The sequence below is a fragment of the Artemia franciscana genome, unplaced genomic scaffold (genome assembly GCF_032884065.1).
Source record: "Artemia franciscana unplaced genomic scaffold, ASM3288406v1 PGA_scaffold_23, whole genome shotgun sequence".
Classification (NCBI taxonomy): Eukaryota; Metazoa; Arthropoda; class Branchiopoda; order Anostraca; family Artemiidae; genus Artemia; species Artemia franciscana.
The window spans coordinates 714135-735668 of NW_027062649.1; the positions used below are offsets into that span (position 1 = coordinate 714135).

The 21534-nt window shown below is 33.2% G+C and overlaps 2 protein-coding genes across 4 annotated transcripts in view; one reads left to right on the forward strand and one right to left on the reverse strand.

The window, feature by feature from the left end:
• LOC136041501 (procollagen-lysine,2-oxoglutarate 5-dioxygenase 1-like) overlaps positions 1 to 21534 on the reverse strand; it is a 218580-nt gene that overhangs the window by 105027 nt on the left and 92019 nt on the right. The window lies entirely within an intron of this gene.
• On the forward strand, positions 1216 to 17819 carry LOC136041507 (immunoglobulin domain-containing protein oig-4-like). The gene is made up of 4 exons (XM_065726215.1): positions 1216 to 1257; positions 5591 to 5769; positions 11486 to 11635; positions 17404 to 17819. Exons 1-4 carry the CDS (start codon positions 1248 to 1250, stop codon positions 17560 to 17562), a joined length of 498 nt encoding a protein of 165 aa, XP_065582287.1. The 5' UTR covers positions 1216 to 1247; the 3' UTR covers positions 17563 to 17819.

A 21534-nucleotide genomic window follows, 5' to 3' on the forward strand; every position in this document is an offset into this window, starting at 1 on the left:
AGGGGCTATTTTCTCCTCAACGTCCCACTCTTTGCACTAAAGTTGTTTACGTTTTATAAAGTAGAATTGAGAGAAAGAGTCAAACTTTAGCGTAAAGAGCGAGGCGTTGAGGAGGGAATAGCCCCTGATGGATACATTTTTACGTCAGCCTAGTGCAAAAATTCTTGTTTAATTGTCAAAGGTTATGCTTAACATAACTTAATCACTCAGCATTTAAGCACACCACGTTCGTAGTGTGAGAGCCACTTTAGAAAATCAGAAGAGACCACTCCTTAGTTTTATCCATCAGTTTCCTCTTTAGTAGATTAACTTTACGCATTGCAATCCTTTTTTATATTAACTGGTATCTGTTCAGGTACTAAATTTATGGGTTTACCTCACCTATGGACCAAAAAATTGGAAAGTACTTCTTACATCAACCATGTTAACCACATAGCCTAAAAACAATTGCATATCCAGGATTTTTTTTCGGGAGGGGGAAGAGATTACAAAAACTTTAAGAAACTTATAAAAAAATTATTAATATGCATTTTGATACGTTTTTATGGGTCGGACATTATATTCTTATTTTTTATCTTTCTTTTTTTGGGGGGGGGGGGTCAAACCCAGCACCATTCCCTCCCCTGAATACAGCCTTACCTAAAAGACATAACACGGAGTAAATTAACTCCTGGCTATGAGTATTTCAGTCAACCTATCAAACGTTTAAGGTATATCTCACTGTAGCCTACTCTAATTTGATATTCCTTTTATTAATAAAAGACCATTTGAATAAGAAATACATTGTTTAGAAAAGAACAATTTACCTTCTTTTTTTTAAAGATTGGAAAACAACTTTCAGCTTAACAAATATTTTTTCGTCTTAACTCGAAAAAAAAACTTTTTTTTCCAAGGAAACTTGGTTTGCAATAAAGCTATAGTATTTAAAAGTCCCATCTTCTAGTTTAAGTAAACAAAATTTTGAAAACGAATTCGATCTTCTTCGTCTTTTTGAGGAAAAACATTCTTTAGAACCATGCCTTTCAGCAAAGAACTCCCTTAGTGTAAACATTCGCCAACTATTGAGAAAGACCAAGAGCTTATAGATTCAGCAAGATAATTCTGGAAAGTCAAACTTTGACACAAGTTACGAAATTGACTGACCAATCAAACTGCGCCGGTCTTATTTGAACTCTATTTTCCAGCAAGGCCCCTTCCGCATGAATAAGTATCAGTCTTTGTTAATGTGAAGTTTCTTTCAAAGAGAAATGCAGAGAGGCAAGTATTGAAAATAATTAGTTTAAGCAAGGAAATCTTAACTGAGGAGGGGGACGGAAACGACACGTAATCCATAATATTTGGGGGGAAAGATTAATAATTTTTTCAGTTTCAACCCTAAGACTTAGTTTGCAATAGTGTTACAGCAGGCTTGGCATTTTGAAGGCTGTTGACGACCAAGCAGATTAATTTGACATGATTTTACAAGAGTAAGATTCTTTGCAATCAGGCACATCAGCAGGAGAGGGTGGATCCTTGGGTCCGTTCCCCTACCCCAAAATCACGAGATGATTCCAATCTGTCCAATATTTTTTAATATTTCATATTATGTCCACCAATGTATTGGGCCCGATTCGAAGATGTATCCCTCCTCCCGAAATTGAATACTGGGCAGCCCTAAGTGCCGGGTCGCAGTTCGTCAACTCAGTTGCTTCCACGATTGGTATTTTGTTTAAATTTAAAAAAAGGAGAGAATTAATGTGATAGAACATGGGTGCTGTTAATTTGCGTGTTAAAATAAAGATTGAACGGTGGACAATTGATATCAAATAACTAATTTGGGTGGTACAATGTTAAAGGGGGTAAGGTATAGTTTTTACCGCCAAATCCAAAGTACCAATACCCAAAATGTCTAGCTAAATTCTTCTTAGATTGTTGATCAAAAGATTTTAGTAGATGAAGCCCTGTATGGCTTCATGAAGATCATATTTGATTTCGGAGCAGCAATGATCACAATCTACCTGGCTTCTCTTTTATTTATTGTTCTCACCTTTCATCTGAACCGGGGTTGGGGAAATTTATCACCAGTTCTGACATGTTACGAATTTGAGAAGTTTACTTCTTTGTCTGCATGGCAAAATGTTGGAAAGTATTCACTAATGTTTATACCAATTCCAAGAATTTTCAGAGGAACCTCAATAAAGTTCTTTTCAAGAGCCCGAAGACAACCTTTGTCAAAGTTTCAAAATCCATAAGTGAGATTCCCACCATCCATAAGTGAGTAGACGCTGAGTGTACTCAGTGGCAGGAGTTATGAAACGTCAAGTAGAGTTCAAGCGTAAAAGGGTCAGAGTAGCTGCGACTAAGAGTGCTAGCATTCTTGAATGCTGACTCGAGAGTAACTATAGTAAACTAAAATCCAAGGCCCGATCACACTCTAGTTTTACGAACCAAAATGTCAAGTTTTTTTTTATCTTCATTCACAGCAATGCTAAATCCAGGGTCTTTGCAGTTTGTACCATGGTTTTAGCTATTATAATTTTTCTTTTGGTACTACCCGTTAATTTCTGAAAAATGCACCGTAACACCCTATACGTGTGGAATATTTTAGATAATATAATTTTTTGCTTCGTTTAACATGTTGGTTTCGAAATAGACAATTAGAAAGGAAGTTTGACCTGTTTGATACACTGATTCAAGTGAATGGTCCCTTGAAGCTCTTTGTGTGAGAACTTTGAATTTTATGACGTGATTTTTTATTGCCTAGACTTGCAGTCTTTTGTCTTGATTTCTATTTTGCTTTATTTTATCTTTTTTTGCATTCCGCATCGATGCTCCTACTTTTGTGGATGAAGAATAAATAAATAAAAAGTTATTGAGAGCAAATGTCATACAAAATAAGTGTTTCTGAAGCATCCTGTCAGGCTTTTACTCAGCTTTAAAGGGGCCTATATCCAGAGCTGTTTCTAGGATTGGTGGTGCCCAGAGGAAAATTAATTACTGCAAGCCCCTCCCAAATCAAATATAAGAAAAATTAGAATCAAAGTGAAAAAATTCATCAAAGTGGGCTACCCCCAAGCCACAGCACCTGGGGCAGCTTGTCCCGGTTGCCCCCGCCTTCCTTGAACAGCTAATTAATATAATGCGCACTGGGTAGCCCCCTTCCATCATTCTTTGTGATAGTTTTCATAATTTTGTTACAATAGTCTTGTATTTTCATCATATTTTGTTTTATTTCATTAGTATTAACCTAAATTTACTTCTAGAGTGTGTATTAAATGATAAAAACAAGTTTTTAACTGAAAGTAAGGAGCGACATAAAAACTTAAAACGAAAAGAAATTACTCCGTATTATAAAGGGGCTTTTCCCTCCTCAACGCCCCGCTCTTTACGCTTAAGTTTGACTCTTTCTCTCAACTTTTTAAAACAGTAAAAAACTTCCGTTTCCAGATTTTTCATGACAATCAAGAACGTCATTTTTATACAAAAATTAATTCAAAACCAGTGAACATAAATGAGTCTTGCTTTTTGAAGAAATGAAAATGAAAAAAAAATTTGACAAGCGTTTACTGATTGTCCTTACCACGTATGCTTTTAAGTTTAGAGCCAAACCTAAACCTTATATTTGAGAAATTAAAAGCTCAGTAAAAAGCTACTACTACTACTACTATACTCCTACTCATATTACTAATGCTACTGCTACTTCTAAGTCTAGAGTATTAATGTGACACTTTTGTGACAATTTTTTACATCGTCAAAGCATCAATACCCCACCAGCAGACATTCTCTTAAATACAGTACGAGCGCTAATGAAAATGCATTAAGCATGATCTTATTATGTGATACGAGCACTGAAAATGATTAACAGAAAACACTTTGTCCCCGATATTTATTGATGTACCCACAAAGACAAGAAACAAGGAGATGGTTTTAAATAGTGGCATTTAGTGTCTACAGTATCCAAAGGTCTTCGAGTGTACCTGATGTTTCCTCGCGCCCCACTTTTCTATGCGATCAAACAAATACAGAATGAATAAGACCGTAAGCGAGGTCAGACTACTGGTACTACTACTAACAACTCAATGTAGTATCAAGTCGACAGAGGCCAACACAGCAACGCACGATCCTCCTTCATCCCAATCTATTTAAAGCCTTCTTCTTTACACCCTCCCAAAAAATTCTAATTTCCCTTAGATCCCTCCTTATGATCTCCTCTCACTCAATTCGGAGAGGACTTGCCTTTCAAAAAGGACGATCTTTGGCAATAAAAACCCCTCTATCAATATACTTAGCTTGTTTTTCATCTATCCTTTAATCTTCTTAACTGAATACTCAGAATACCTATCAAAATTTTTTTTTTTATTCCAAGATTATATTTGCCCAATTTCTGAATCAAATTTAAGTCTTTTTAAAAGTGACAAGAATGCTAATTCAAAGTTGAGAGTAGCAAGAAAGTTACTCTGGGAATCTTTCCAAATACGGATCCCAAGAGCCTGGAACGTTAGAAGGGAATTTCACTTTTCCATCAGGAAATTTAGAGATGGGACAGGTGACCAATCAAGAATAACAAAAAAAATGAAATGAAATACAGTGTAAGGTACTCATGGGAACAGATCTGATGCAATGTATTCAATTGTCTTTTTAATGGAAAGGAAAGATATTTACTCTTCAGAAATTCATTGCATTGTAAAGCTTAAAACGAACAGAAAACTATTCTATGAATTTGCCCCTTCACATAGAATTTCGCTTTTCCATCAGAGAAATAAAAATTGGGGCCCCTAATAACATAAATCAAGACCTAGAAAGAACTTTCGATTTTTGAGTTCTTAGGGATTCTAGAGTCTATCGACTTCCTCCAGTCAATTCCGGGAGATCTAGGTTTAAAACTTGATACAGAATACCATTAATCTCAAATAAATCTATATTGGTTGAAAAAAGAAATTCCAACCGTTGATACAATTTAATTAGCCCTCATGATGGAACATAAGCCCTTTATTGAGTCCTATTTATTGTTTTTGTTTTATTTGCCCATTTTCGAGTCACCTCCTGTGAACTGCTTACCCAGCATTACCTTCTTTTCGCTTTATTTTCTTTTTCTTCTCTTTCTTCCAGCCTTCATTTCCTAGTTTTATGGTCTGTTTTTATTCATCTTTTACTGTCGCCTGAAGTTTTCAATCCTTATATTCACTCTTCACAACAATTACGGAACTCTGGTTCCCGTTCAGGTGTAGTATCACTTTGTTGCTGTGTTATATTGAGTTGAGTCAATAGTTTATTCTTTTAACTGATTGTGATTTTAAAAAGGAGCAAGTATTGAAGCATTGAAACGAAGCATTGAAATGACCCAATAAATCTGGGAAACTCATTACAAATTACGTAATATTCGTTCCCTCAACTGGTGATTGGTAAACCGATGACACTCCGCCGATATTAAATAAACAATTTATTATGGATCTCTCTCTCTCTCTCTCTCTCTCTCTCTCGCTCTTCCCCCCCCCCCTCTCTCTCTCTCTCTCTCTCTCTCTCTTTTTTCTCTCTCTCTCTTCCTCTCTCCCGTTTCTCTTTGGCTCGCACATTAAAACTGCAGAGTGGAAATCAGTGACTTTCTTTTCAGTTTTAGCAACACTGCTGATTTTTCTTTTCCTATTCAACCTTGGATTTTGTCGAAGAGCAGGAGGGCGAGGAGGTTCAAGGAGGGGGAAATCCAAAGGAGGAGCTGTAGGAAATATGCAGATGAATTGGCTAGCAAATTATAGATCAGCAGGAGCAGAGCAATATTACGAAAGTAGTCACGTAAGTAATACTATGTGGTTACTGCAACATATTTATTACAGTCAAACCTCAAAAAAGTTTTCCACAAAAAGTGCAATTAATCGAAAGTAAAAATGGCTAAGAGTTAGAGAATAACAATCCCAAATATATTTTGGATCCAGCCAAACGAGACAAGCTTTTTTAAGGTTTGAGGGGGGGGGCTACAAATATTGGCGGACATTTCTGTTCGCTTTAAATTTGACTTCATTGAAAAATTTCCAAAGGTTTACCCTCCAATGTTCAGGAATTGTAATTTCTACCCCCTTTGGGTTCTATTTCTTCATTTAACAGGCTATCAAACATCATGAGGGGTAGAAATACAACTCTCATTTGCGGTAACTTATATTAACTTCAAATTCGGTTTCGTTACTTATTTTAGCATATGTTTGCTTTTAGTTTCATTTCTTTTTCGCTCATAGTAGTTTTTGCTCGTTTTAGTTTTTACATCTCATATGAAGTAATTTCTGCGTCGTTTTAAGTTGTAAATTAAGTCTTTTCTTTTTAAGAAACAAATTTGTTTCTTTCATTTAATTCAGAAATTTCCGAAAAAATAACATTAAACCCTATGTGTGTTTTTTGGTTTGAATGTCAATTTTTCTTGATGTTTATTCGCTTCTTACAACATCTGTTTAAGCCTAAACTGATTTGTAAAAACAAAATAATTATATACATAACCAGATATCGGTTTAGCAGCAAAATAAGATAGATGGCGGTAAAAAAAGAGCAGTCATCAAACAATTCGTGGTAACGAACTGTAGTAAGGAGCGACCAGGCTCAATAGTAACCAAAACTCTAAAAAATGGAATTTTGATACCAATAGCTACATCAGAAGAATTGCATTTTAATGCTGATTTTAAATATATAAGTTTCATCAAGTTTAGTCTTACCCATCAAAAGTTACGAGCCTGAGGAAATTTGCTGCTTTAGAAAATAGGAGGAAACACTCCCTAAAAGTCATAGAATCTTAACGAAAATCACACCATCAGATTCAGCGTATCAGAGAACCCTACTGTAGAAGTTTCAAGCTCATATCTAAAAAAATATGGAATATTGTATTTTTTGCCAGAATTTGTCCATATTTGTTTTTTTGTTTGTTTTTTTTTCTTTTCCCCAGGGGTGATCGTATCGACCCAGTTGTCCTAGAATGCTGCGAGAGGGCTCATTCTAACGGAAATGAAAACTTCTAGTGCCCTTTTTAAGTGACCAAAAAATTGGATGGCACCTAGGCCCCCTCCCACGCTAATTATTTTCCCGAAGTCAACGGATCAAAATTCTGAGATAGCCATTTTATTCAACGTAGTCGAAAAACCTTATAACTATGTCTTTGGGGACGACTTACTCCCCCACAGTCCCCGTGGGAGGGGCTACAAGTTAAAAACTTTGACCAGTGCTTACATATAGCAATGGTTATTGGGAAGTGTACAGGCGTTTTCAGGAGAACTGCTGGGGGAACTTTCCATCGAGGAATTCGTCATGGGGGAAGAAAATTTCCATGAAGGGCGAGCAGGATTTACTAGCATTACTTAAAAAAAAACTATGAAAAAGTTTTTCAGCTTTAAGTAAGGAGCAGCATTAAAACTTAAAACGAACAGAAATTATTACCCATATGAGGGGCTCACCTCCTCCTAATACCTTGCTCTTTACGCTAAAGTATTTTTAGTAATTTCAACTATTTACTCTACGGCTTTTGTGATTCAGGGGTCATTCTTAATGAATTGGGACAAAATTTAAGCTTTAGTGAAAAGAGCGAGGTACTAACGAGGGGGCGAACCCCCACATATATGTAATAAAAACATGAGAATACAAAAGTTCTTTACGTAAGCTAATTTATAAGTTACGTATATCTTTTACTAATAAAAAGATTCGTAAAAAATTAGAAGTTCTAGTTGCCTTTTTAATTAACCGAAAATCTGAGGGCAACTAGGCTTCCTCCCCCACTCTTTTTTCCTCAAAATCATTTGATCAAAATTATGAGAAAGCCATTTAGCCAAAAAAAATATATGCAAATTTCGTTTTTATTATTCCTCTGCAGAGAGCTAAAATCAAAACATGCATTGATTCAAAAACGTTCAGAATTAAAAAAAAAAACAAGTTTTTTTAACTGAAAGTAAGGAGCGACATTAAAACTTGAAACGAACAGAAATTACTTCGTATACGAAAGGGGCTGCTTCCTCATCAACGCCCCGCTCTTTACGCTAAAGTTTTTTACTGTTTTAAAAAGAAGAGTTGAGAGAAAGAATCAAACTTTAGCGTAAAGAGCGGGGCGTTGATGAGGAAGCAGCCCATTTCGTATACGAAGTAATTTCTGTTCGTTTTAAGTTTTAATGTCGCTCCTTACTTTCAGTTAAAAAAACTTATTTTTTTTTTATTTAATCAAACTTAGCAACAAAACATAAAAAAAAGAAACAGACGTGACTTTGGGTAGTAACAATATTTAGTATCAAGATTCTTAAGCTTTCAAGCTCAAAATATATCGATCCCAAATAGTACCTAAGCGTTAGATGTTGGTGCAAATATTAGTCAATACAGCCCTAACAATAAAATGAAAATATCAAACAGTTCGCGGTGACGAACTGTAGTAAGGAGCGACCCGGCTCAATAGTAAACAAAACTCTAAAAAATAGGATTTTTATGCCAATAGTTACATCAAAAGAATCGCATTTTAATGCTGATTTTATATAAGTTTCATCAAGATTAGTCTTACAAGTCAAAAGTTACGAGCCTGAGAAGATTTGCCTAATTTTAGAAAATAGGGGGAAATACCCCCTAAAGGTCATGCGACCTTAACGAAAATCACACCATCAGATTGAGCGTATCAGAGAGCCTTAGTGTAGATGTCTTTGGGGATGACATACTCCCCCGCAGTCCCCGTTTGAGAGGCTGCAAGTTACAAACTTTGACCTGTGTTTAAATATAGTAATGGTTACTGGGAAGCGTACAGACGTTTTCAGGGGGATTTTTTTGGTTGGGGGGGGGGGAGATTTAAAGGGGGGTTACGTGGGAGGATCTTTCAATGGAGGAACGTTTTATTGGGGAAGAGACTTTCAATGGAGGGGGCGCAGAATTTTCTAGCATTATTTAAAAAAACAATGAAAAAATAAATATGAAAAGTTTTTTCTACTGAAAGTGAGGAGCGGCATTAATCTTAAAACGAACAGAAATTATTACGCATATGAGGGGTTTACCTCCTCGTAATACCTCGCTCTTTACGCTAAAGTATTTTTAGTAATTTCAACTATTTATTCTACGGCCTTTGTGAAAGGGGTCATTCTTAAGGAATTGGGACAAAATTTAAGCTTTAGTGTAAAGAGCGAGGTATCGACGAGGGGTGAGCCCCCTCATATACGCAATAAAAACATACGAATATAGAAGTTTGCTACGTAAGTTAATTCGTAAGTTACGTATATTTTTTACTTATGAAAACGTTTGTAAAAAATTAAAAGTTATAGTTGCCTTTTTAAGTAATCAAAAAATTGGAGGGCAACTAGGCCTCCTCTCTCGCTCCTTTTTTTTCAAAATCTTCCGATTAAAACTATGAAAATTATGCGTGGAGAGCCAAGATAAAAAAAAAATACATTAATTAAAAAACATCCAGAAGTTAAACAAAAAAAACAAGTGTTTTTAAATGAAAGTAAGGAGCGACATTAAAACTTAAAACGGAAAAAAATTACTCCGTATATGAAAGGGGCTTTTCCTCCTCAACGCCCCGCTCTTTACGCTAAAGTTTTTTACTGTTTTAAAATGTAGAGTTAAGAGAAAGAGTCAAACTTTAGCGTAAAGAACGGGGCGTTGAGGAGGAAAAGCCCCTTTCATATACGGAGTAATTTTTATTCGTTTTAAGTTTTAATGTCGCTCCTTACTTTCATTAAAAAAAAACTTGTTATTTTTGTTTAATTTATGCAAAGCTTCAGAGCTTTTGCAAAACCTAGTTTGAAGAACCCTATTTGACGATGAGAAATTCAATAAAAGAAATTTAGATAAGCCTTTTACTTTTAAGCTGGAAGTAATGTGCTTTTCATTATTCCGCAGAATCGTACCTAAAAAATCACAATTTTTGTTAGCAATTTTCACGGCACAGAACGTACGAAAAAGTTTACGCGACACTCTGGAAGTTCAGCAATAGCCAACTTAAAGAGCTAAGTCCTATGTTAAAATGTAAAAATACAAGCAAGCTGTTTACCAGAGATGTGTCACATACGCAGTTTAAGTTTTTGGCTCAAAGACATTTGCTGTTAGTTATTCTGAGAAATCATAACTCAAAATTCGCCGCTTTACAATTATTTGCCGTACGAAAACGTTTACGTAAAAATTCGGACCTTCTGAAGAAGCCAATTTGAAGAGAGATGTCTCACGTTAAAACCCAATACAAGAAATGTCATTTTCAGAGAGTTTTCACAAACGCTTTTTCAGTTTTGGGCTCAAAGAAATTCACCTTTCCTCATTCTGGAAATCGTAGCTAAAAATACCCAGTAGCTTCTGAACTGCAGAGCCCGATTTCAAGAACAAAACAACTACTTAGAACACGACCACTCGAACACGAATACTTATATCATGACTAGATCTAACTTAACGAAAACTGCTCCTACTAGGACCACTATCACAACTACTAAAAAGGACTAACAGTTTATTGATAGTCTCGAAGAATTTTCATAGAATAATATATCGGTCAACTTCGAAATCATGAGGATGCTGTTTAGACTGAAATATTTTCCTTCTTCTAGAAACTAAACGCATCATTTGAAATATTCTTGTGAAAGCATTCATGATAAATTGTCCTTCACATTCCACTTCTTTAACCGTCTCTAATAAAAAGTGCAGAGATTAAATTTATCTTTCACCAGTGAAAGATTACAGTTCTTAATTTTTTGTTTTCTCCTGGGGTTCCAAAATAGCTAAAGCTCTGCATTTTGATGAATTTATTTTAACATAACTACGGATTATATCTTTCACGAATCAAACCTAAAAATATAAAGGGTGACTTTAGTTGTCCAGTTTTTCAACAAATCTTTTAATATTGTTTCTAGGAAGCATGATGCATAATTCGGGAATATTTCTCACAGGAAGTTTGCATAAGAAAATTATCTAATCCAACTTCTGAGACATTCGCGTGGGAGCCATTTATAGTGAAATATTTCTCCCCCTCTGCAAACTAGCAGTGCCATTCAAAATGTCCACAGTCTAAATATGCAAAGATAAATTATGCTTTATAGTCCACTCGTTTAGATGTCTCTATTTGATAGCGCAGAGATATGCTTTATTATTCTCTTCTAAGATTCCATAACAAAAAGCTTTGTATCGGACCACAAACTTTACCGTTGATTGAAAAAAAACCTGACACAAGACAGATTGACTTAAACGTCCAGTTTCTCTACAAATCTTTTATTATCCTTTCTAGAAAGTTAAAATTCGCAATATTTCCCTCAGAAAAGTTCCATGGTAAAATACATTATGTTATCCAACTACTGAGACGTTTGGAGAAACTTTGATTGAAATACTTCTCCCCTCTTCAAACTAATAGTATCTTTCAAAATATCCCCTGCCAAATATTCAGTAATAAATAACACTCCATATTCCACTGGTTTAACTGACTCTATTAGAGAGCGCAGAGATTAAATTTATCCGTAGTGAGAGACCATATCTCTCCTCGACATATCTCCTCTTGTTTCAATTATAGTTCTTAATTATTGTTTTCTTCTAGGGTGCGAAAATAGTAAAAGCTTCACATTTTGATCAATCTTATGTACTAGGGCATAAAGTAATGTTCGTGTGCGAAGCGAAGGGGATTCCAAGGCCACATATTACTTGGATCAAAGATGGCGCTGAAATAATGTACCATGAATTCATGCAGGTATGTACATATATGGCGAGGGGTATATATATATATATATATATATATATATATATATATATATATATATATATATATATATATATATATATATATATATACATATATATATATATATATATATATATATATATATATATATATATATATATATATATATATATATATATATGTATATATATATGTATATATATATATATATATATATATATATATATATATATATATATATATATATATATATATATATATATATATATGTATATTCTAACTTAAAAAATAGTAACACTAAATCATTATTTTATAATGCGAAGATTAAACAAGCAATTGCTAATCTAAAGAATGAATTTGTAATTGTGCCAGTGGATAAAGCTAATAATAATTTTGCCATAATTTGTCAGAAGCTGTATTGTGATATCTTAAAAAGGGAGTTATGCACAACTAATGTTTATGAAAAGGTAAATATAGAGGATGAGAATTTAATTGAAAAGACTGAAGAAATACTTTTTAAAAATTTTAATATTAAAATAAATGACAATGATAAAAAGTTCCCTTTCCTATATTGGACTGTAAAATTTCATAAGAATCCCCCTAAACCACGGTTTATTGCTGGAGCAGCTAAATGTCCAACCCGCATTGCTGCTACTGACCTCTCTTTAATTTTAAAGGAAATTGTAAATAAACTTAAAACCTATTGTTCTGGTATTAAAAAATTTTCGAATTTTAATCCATATTGGAGTGTTAATAATTCACTGCAGGTGATAGATTCTTTAACAATGGTTTCAGCTAAAAGAATTGAGTCTTTCGATTTTGCGACAATGTATACTAATTTATCACTTAATTTAGTGTTTGATAATTTAAAAACTGTTATAAAGAAATCTTTCCTCTTATCTAGTAAAAGGTTCTTAAAAATAGACAGTTATAATAAAAAAGCCATATGGACAAACTGCTTTAATACTACAGTTAACTTGAGATGTTACAGCTTGGATATGATTTTTGAGTTATTGGAATTTGTTTTATACAATACTTATATAAGATTTGGGGGTGATTTGTACAAGCAAATTATGGGAATTCCCATGGGGGGGGGGAATGCCAGCCCATTTATAGCTGACTTGTTTTTAAGTCAACTAGAATATAAATATATGATGGATAAGAATAATCCAATTAATTTAAAACATGCTTTGTCAAATAATAAAAGATATTTAGATGATATTTTGGTCTTAAATTGTAAGGATTTCATTGATATTTCTAAAAATATATATCCATCAGAGCTTATTCTTGAGCCTAGTCATGGCGCTGGTCATGAAGATCATTTCTTAGATTTAAATATTAATATTTGTGATAATAATAAATTAAGTTTTAAAATGTATAATAAAACGGATGATTTTGATTTTGAAGTGATTAGTTTCCCATTCCCTGAAAGTAATATACACTCAAATATCACATATTCAGCGTTTTTCTCACAGTTACTTCGTTATGCAAGGATTTGTAGTAATTATATTGATTTTAAAAATAGATGTAAAATCTTAAGCCAAAAATTGATATCAAGAGGTTTTTCTGCAAATAAATTAACTTGGCAATTTAAAAAATTTAGTTTTCATTATAACGAACTTTTAAATAAATATCAAAAGAATTATCTAGAAATACTTAAAGAAATTTTTAACTAATTTCGGAGGTTCGAGAAATGTTGTCACAGCGCCATTTATTTTGAATTGTGTTTCTAATTGAGCGGATTTTTTAAAAAATTAGCCACATGGTAAAGATGAATTCTATAATTGTTTAGTTCATTCAGGTTTTTTCCAATGTGTTAATATTTGTGATTTGGTAAAATTTATAATATTTAGTTTACCTATTGTTGCTAAAGGGAGGGATATATTAACAGGATAAGCTTGTTTTGGTTTTACTTGGTTGTTTTACATTTGCTGTTTTTTTTTTTCATAGGCATGTATTTTGGGGGTGATACCAGACGCGGGGATGCCATGGATATTCTGTGGTAGCCACAACACTGTGCTGGGTAGAGAATTTAGAGTGGCGAAACCCTATATAGGCCAGTGTATTCTCCTGATGAGCCCTTATGTTGGGTGTTGCCTCTGAATTATTTGTCTATATTATTTTTTCTATTGTTCGGTAAATGACGACTTATACTTATTGACGACATGACTGCCTGTCCATGGATTATTCTTTATGGTTGATTGTGTGTGGCGATGCTGTTTGACCTATGTGACTGTATGGATGAGTAGGGTTAAGGCCTCATTCAAGTGCTGGTCTATATTAATCACTAATTTAGGAAAACAGTCTTCCTTTTCTCCTTCTGTCTCTCTTTTTTTTTTTTTTTTTTTTTTTTTTTTTTTTTTTTTTTTTTTTTTTTTTTTTTGTTCTGTAGCATTGGTGATTTCTCTTTTCATGATATATATATATATATATATATATATATATATATATAAAATAAATGATGATCTTATTGTCCATTCACAATAACTTCAGAAAGAGGGGAGAGGCAAAACGAGAACTCGCTAAAGTGGTAATTTGGTACTTCATTTTTGCCTTCATATTCCTTACCTCGTAAAAGATCTATTTTTTAGTCATCCATTAATTTTCTCCTCACTAATAAGCGTTAAAAATTCATATTGATTTATTAGTGTGTATTATAATCCATAATTTTAACCATGATAAGATTAATTTAGATCCTAGGTAACATTACTCTCTTTATATGACTTTTTCGTCGTTTTTAATCAAAATTAAATAAAAAAAACTAGTTTTTTTAACTGAAAGTAAGGAGCGACATTAAAACTTAAAACGAACAGAAATTACTCCGTATATGAAATGGGTTGTCCCCTCCGCAGTCCCACGCTCTTTACGCTAAAGTTTGACTCTTTGCCACAATTCTACTTTTTAAAACAACTAAAAACTTTAGCGTAAAGAGCGTGGGACTGCGGAGGGGACAACCCATTTCATATACGGAGTAATTTCTGTTCGTTTTAAGTTTTAATGTCGCTCCTTACTTTCAGTTAAAAAAACTAGTTTTTTTTTATTTAATTTCTGAACGTTTTTGAATTAATGCATGTTTGATTTTGGCTCTCCGCACATAAATTATTGAAATGAAATTAGTATATTAATTTTTTTTTTGGCTAAATGGCTTTCTCTTAGTTTTGATCAGACGATTTTGAGAAATAAGGGGTGGGGAAGGAGGCCTAGCTGCCCTCCAATTTTTCGGTTACTTAAAAAGGCTACTAGAACTTTTAATATTCAACGAACGTTTTTATTAGTAAAAAATATACGTAACTTAAGAATTAACTTACGTAACAAACTTTTATATTCTTATATTTTTATTATGTGTACGAGGGGGTTTGTACCCTCGTTAATACCTCGCTCTTTACACTAAATCGTAAGTTTTGTTCCAATTCTTAAAAATGACCCCTGAATCAAATAGGCCGTAGAATAAATAGTTGAAATCACTAAAAATATTTTAGCATAAAGAGCGAGGTATTTATCTCCTCCTAAATACCTCGCTCTTTATGCTAAAGTATTTTTAGAACCCTACATATGCGTAATAATCTCTGTTTGTTTTAAATTTCAATGCTATTCCTTACTTTCATTTGAAAAAACGTTTTCATGTTTATTTTTTCATTGTTTTTTTTTTTTTATAGTAATGCTAGAAAATCCTGCGCCCTTTTCATTGAATTTTTTCCCCCATGGCATATTTCTCCAAGGAAAGATCCTCCCACATAGCCCCCTCCCTCAACCTTACCCCCAAAACCAAAAAAATCCCCCTGAAAACGTCTGTACACTTCTCAATAACCATTATTATATGTAAACACTGGTTGAAGTTTGTAACTTGCAACCCCTCCCCCAGGGACTGTGGGGGAGTAAGTCATCCCCAAAAACATAGTTATTAAGATTTTCGACTATGCCAAACAAAATGGCTATCTCAAAATTTTGATCCGTTGACTTTGGGAAAAAAATGAGCGTGGGAGGGGGCCTAGATGCCCTCCAATTTTTTTGGTCACTTAAAAAGGGCACTAGAACTTTTCATTTCCGTTAGAATGAGCCCTCTTGCGACATTCTAGGACCACTTGGTCGATACGATGACCCCTGGGGAAAAAAAAAAAACAAAACAAAAAAACAAACAAATAAACACGCACCCGTGATTTGTCTTCTGGCAAAAAATACAAAATTCCACATTTTTGTAGATAGGAGCTTGAAACTTCTAAAGGAGGGTTCTCTGATACGCTGAATCTGATGGTGTCATTTTCGTTAAGATCCTACAACTTTTAGGGGGTGTTTCCCCCTATTTTCCTAAATAAGGCAAATTTTCTCAGGCTCGTAACTTTTGATGGCTAAGACTAAACTTGATGAAACTTATATATTTAAAATCAGCATTAAAATGCGATTCTTTTGATGTAGCTATTTATATCAAAATTCAATTTTTTAGAGTTTTGGTTACTATTGAGCCGGATCGCTCCTTACTACAGTTCGTTACCACGAACTGTTTGAAACATACTGACATTATGCCAAGAACTTTACATAAGCAATACTACTACGAACATTGTTGTAAATTCAGACAAGATATTTGATAACCGACAAATTGTTCTTTAGGCTTTTTTTTTTTTTTGAAAAAAAAAAAACTTAAGATAGACTACCGCCCATTTTGGTGATCGAATGAACTACGCAGTATTATAAAGAAAAAAAGTAGCAGTAACAGTCAATTATTTATACAACATAATTTCTAAATATAATTGTCACCATTGTGATAATTACGTCCCCCTCTCCTTACAGGGTTAAATACCAGTGTTTTAAACAAAAAATTAAGGGCGAGAAAAACGTATTCTCGAAATCTCAGATTTTTTTAATTTGAATTATAACCCAAAACAATATATTTTTTCAAAATCTAAGCGGATGAGGGGAATTAAGTTTTTTTTATTATTTTTTATTAAAATGCCAAAAAATAGGTATTTTACAAAATTCAAGGGACAAAAAATCTAGGAGAGAAAAATCCCTCCTGCTCCTCTCCCAAACGCCAAACGACGCACTGCCATATGTAGCCCTAGGCTATATACAAAACTTGTTTTTGTCAAAGATTGCCTTTATTTTATTTTTTATTGATGTTACTTCGCATTATGAACCAAGTGTTGATGAGGAATAGTACAAAAATAATCCAAAGCAAAGAATCAGCACATTTTTTTTATATAGCTTAGGACAGTATCAAGCTTAATTGTCATCAACCATTATACTTATATTAACAATATACTTATACTTATATAATATTACCCTATACTTATATTATATAATATTATATAATAATATAATAATAATACAATATAATAATATAATAATATAATAATAATATATAATATAATAATAATACAATATTATACTTATATTACCCTAGTATTGACTAGGGAATTGAATGGTACTGCTTTGCTAGTCTCAGTTCAGAGGAGGTCATCCACAAGAATGTTGCCCTATTTTCACATAAAAAAATAGGGATGTCAATTTATGAAAATATAGGGTGGGGCACAATAAATTTTCTCAAAATATACGAGGCAATCTTGTTGTTCTTCGATTTCTTTAAATAAAAATACCAAAAAAAGTACTTTTCTTTGAAAAAACCCCAGAAGGGTATTTTTCAAAATGTAGACGGGTGGTATCTAAGGAGCAATTGATTTCCCCCCTTTAATTGACACACCTGGTTCATTCATTCATTTTAACTTTCTGTCTTATTTCTTGACTTAAAAATACGTATTTTTATCAGCTTTATTCACTTCCAGGTTCACGAAAGATATTATGGAAAAGATCGAGTCAAATCCAAACTCGAGATCGATCCTGCCACTCAAATGGATGCTGGTGTTTATGAATGCCAAGCAGACAACCTCTATGCAATCGACAAGAAATTATTCAAAACCGACTTTGTTGTTGCTTCAGATTAGCATAATGTATTGACGAAGTTGGCGGAAATCTAATAACTACTTTGGAGCGGAAACCTTTCATTGGTTTCCATATCATAAACTTTAAAAGGAGTTTCTTCTCATAAGGTGATAGAAAATGCCAACTTCCTCAGGATGTGAAGCATAAAGCATCACTTGCTTGCATTGGAACTTCTTTTGCTGAGAAAATTATTGCAATAATGCTAATTTATAGCCTTTTTTATTAGATGGTTCGCAGAAATAAATTAGCTACAATGAAATCTTTGCTTATAGAATGTATGAACCATTCAGAAACAGGAATGCGAACAAAAATTTAGGGGTGGCACGGAATTTTATTCAATTCTTGTTAGTGAAGATTCAAAAACGTATTTTTCAATATCAGGGGGGGGGGACAGTAATTTTTTCAGTGAAAATACCAGAAAAGGTATTTTTCAAAACCTAGAGGATTTTGATTAATTGCTCCCCTCCATCAACGGTTATCCGAGTTCAGTAATCAAATCAACTTTTAACATTTTTGTTTGAATTTATGCCAAAGCAAACAATTGGCTCTTAATACAAATAAAAAAAATACATAAAAAAGATCTAGGCTAATAATTAATAATTAACTGTGATATTTATTTGAGAATTTCTTGTTTTTTTTTTTTTTTACAGTTCATGGTCAATATGTCATTCATATTATTTCATTATTCATTATGCGACTCGAGTTATTTATTTTTCGTATTCAGATCCTTTGTATTTCCTTCATTTAACAAGATCTAAGAGCTCATATGGTACTTGTGACGAGGCAAGAAGAGCTAAGAGCCAAGAGCTCATATGGTATGAGCTCTAACAAAATTCTAAGGACCAATAGATTGATTAGTTTTTTACTGTTTTAAAAAGTAGAGTTAAGAGAAAGAGTCAAACTTTAGCGTAAAGAGCGGGGCGTTGAGGAGGAAATTGCCCCTTTCATTTACGGAGTAATTTCTGTTCGTTTTAAGTTTTAATGTCGCTCCTTACTTTTATTTAAAAAAAACTTGTTTTTTTTTGTTTAATATATCAAAAGAATCAGCTTATTATGCTGATTCCAAATATAAAGATTTGTGAAGTTTAGTGTTACCCATCAAAAGTTATGAGCCTGAAAAAATGTGCCTGTAAAATATAAAAATGTTGAATTTTGCTATTTCTGCCAGAAGACAGATCACGAATGTGAGTTTATTTCTTTTTGTTTTTTACGCTAGAGCTGAAATTAGGATTTCTAGTGCCCTTTTTAAGTGACCAAAAAGATTGGAGGACAACTGGGCCCCCTCCCACGCCCGTTTTCCCCAAACTTATCGAATCTAAATTTTTGGTTAGCCATTTTGTTCAGCATAGTTGAAGGATCAAATAACTATGTCTTTAGGTGTAAAACGACCCCCCAGGCCATGGGGAGAGGCATGTAAGTTATGAAATTTGCCCATTGATTACTTATAGTATTTGTTATTGGGAAGTATACAGACATTTTTCGGAGGGAGGGGGTTATCCTTAGGGTCGATTTCTGTAGGGAGAATATTCCTTGGGGAGGGAAATTTCTGAAAGGTGAATTTTCCAGGGGAAATGTTACGTTGGGGGGATTTCAGAATTACTAAACGAAATTCTTTTTAGTTGTCTTACATTCTCTTTGCCAAATTTTTCATGTGGAGACCGAGCAAGGAGAAAGAGCAAGGTATTGAGGAGGGGGCAACCCAACATATACGGAATAAATTTGTGAAAATTAATATGCAAATTTCTTTTTAATTTTTCATGTACGCTGAGCTAAATTCAAAACTGCATTAGTTGAAAAACATTCAGAAATTAAATACATTTTTTTTTTACTGAAACTAAGGCGCAACATTAAAACTTAAAACAAACAGATACTATTCCGTATACTGAAGGGCCTGTCCCCCTCCACAACGCCTCGCTCTTTACTTTAAAGTTTGACTCTTTGCCAAAACTCTACTAATTAAAACAATAAAATAAAAATTAGCGTAAAGAGCGAGGCGTTGAAGGAGAATCCCCGTGAAAAATATCCCCATAGCAGAAAATTTGTCCCCCCATCCCATAAATGTATGCATACTTCCCAATAACAAATACTATACGTAAACAATGGGCAATTTTTTTAACTTATAGACCTTTCCCTAGTAGGTGTAGGGGGTCATTTTATCTCCAAAAGCATAGTTATTGAACTTTTCAACTATATTGAACAAAAGAACGACGTCGCAAGACATTCTATAAAATGAGATAAACCTTAAAGTCATTCATAACATTTATGTTTAATTCAAAGCTTTCAACTTAATGTTATTTCAAAATAAACCAATTGCAGCAAGACGTTTGATCTTGCCAAATAGACTTTTGAAGCTCCGAAGCTTTGTTATGCTTCCTCCGTTTCCATATTACCTTTATAGAAACAGAGAAAACATATTATGTCCGCTTTGGAGTACAGTATTTACTTCAATAGGCTTAAATGCCCCATTCATAATAAGATTTTACGAGTAACGAGAGTTAGCTAGGGCTAATTTAAGCCAATCAGAATTTCTCATAGAATTTCATCTCATAGAAACCTGATTCGCTGAAATTAGTACCCATTAAATCTCCGTATTAGTTTAAAGGAGCCTTAAACAAAATTATTCTCTGTTAAAAAAAATTCAGATTTTCACGACGTGTGAAATTTTGAGATTATGAGCTTTCAGCGTGAAAGAACTTGGCTCTCTAGTCCAGTGCACCTATTATAACAACTCTTAAAAATAAATCAAGATTTAAAAATTTGACGACATAAGGCTGAAATAATAACAATTATAAAAATTGCACAAGTAATTTCAGCCAAATTTCTCATTCTCAACTACTTGCTGTAAGAAAACGAAAAAAAAATCTCATCAGTCGATCAGTACATTAAAATCAAAACTGAAGCAACTAAACTAAAAACTGAAAGTACGTATACGTCAAAACTGAAGATTGTACGTAGCAAGATAAAAAGAGAAGTCAAAATTCTAAAAAAAAAGAAACATTATCAGCCATCTAAGGTCACCATCCTAAATTTATATGATAGCAAGCAAGGCAAGCAAGTTTTTTTTCAAATAAAGATAGATATTTAATAAGGAAAAACTTATTAGATAAAGATAATATTAAATATTATCTTTATAAATAAAGATATCTTTATTAAAAACAGATATCTTTATTAAAATTTGTTATATCAGTGCAGAAATTTTATAACACAAATGGCTCATAAAATGGTCATTTTAAAGAATTATTTTCAAAAGATACGTGTGTTCTATCATCTCAAGTCAAAAGGTATGTGTTTTGTATTATCTTGTATATGAAGATACAGTTTTTGTCAAAAATTGTATTAAAATTTAAACTTTACGTTTTGTTGCATAAAGAAGCACGTAGAGATGCAAATTCCTTTCGAATAAGGCCTTAGACAGCTTTCTATGTGTTTCCAATTCCCCGGAAGCGGTGATGGGAAAAAAGGAAAAAAGGAGAGTTTGGCGTTACTACCCATGTAAAAAAGTGATTTTCCTCGTTGTTCAAGCAAGGTTTCCTACGCAAGGCTGTCGGTAATGGCAAGTCTAATGGTGTGCTTTGTGTTTTGACTAAATATCATTTTCGAGAGTTTTCACGCTATTTTTCAAAATTTCTATGAATTTGTTTTCAAAATAAGATTTTACTATTAAGATTAATCGAGGTAATAATGGCCATTCGTGAACCGGCAACAAATGACAATTCATCACCACTGACCATTTTTTTAATGTGTTTTTTTTTACCATGGTAAACTATGATAGAAATAAGTTTTTTTTTGTGTAAAATGTAACTATCATAAGCCCTGACGGCCTAATTTGCTTTTTTTAGTAGAAAAAAAGAAACATTAATAAGGCCGGAAACAAAAATATTGTATGGCCTGACAATGATGGTCAAGAGAAAAAGAAAATTCATATGAAGTACAAACAGGAAAAACAAAATTCATAAACGTCAAACAATCAAAAA

Excerpts from the sequence above, each read along its gene's own strand:
- LOC136041507 (XM_065726215.1), top strand. Across the intron at positions 5,770-11,485 it reads AATATTACGAAAGTAGTCAC|GGTGCGAAAATAGTAAAAGC; the intron begins GTAAGTAATACT and ends GTTTTCTTCTAG. Across the intron at positions 11,636-17,403 it reads TGTACCATGAATTCATGCAG|GTTCACGAAAGATATTATGG; the intron begins GTATGTACATAT and ends ATTCACTTCCAG.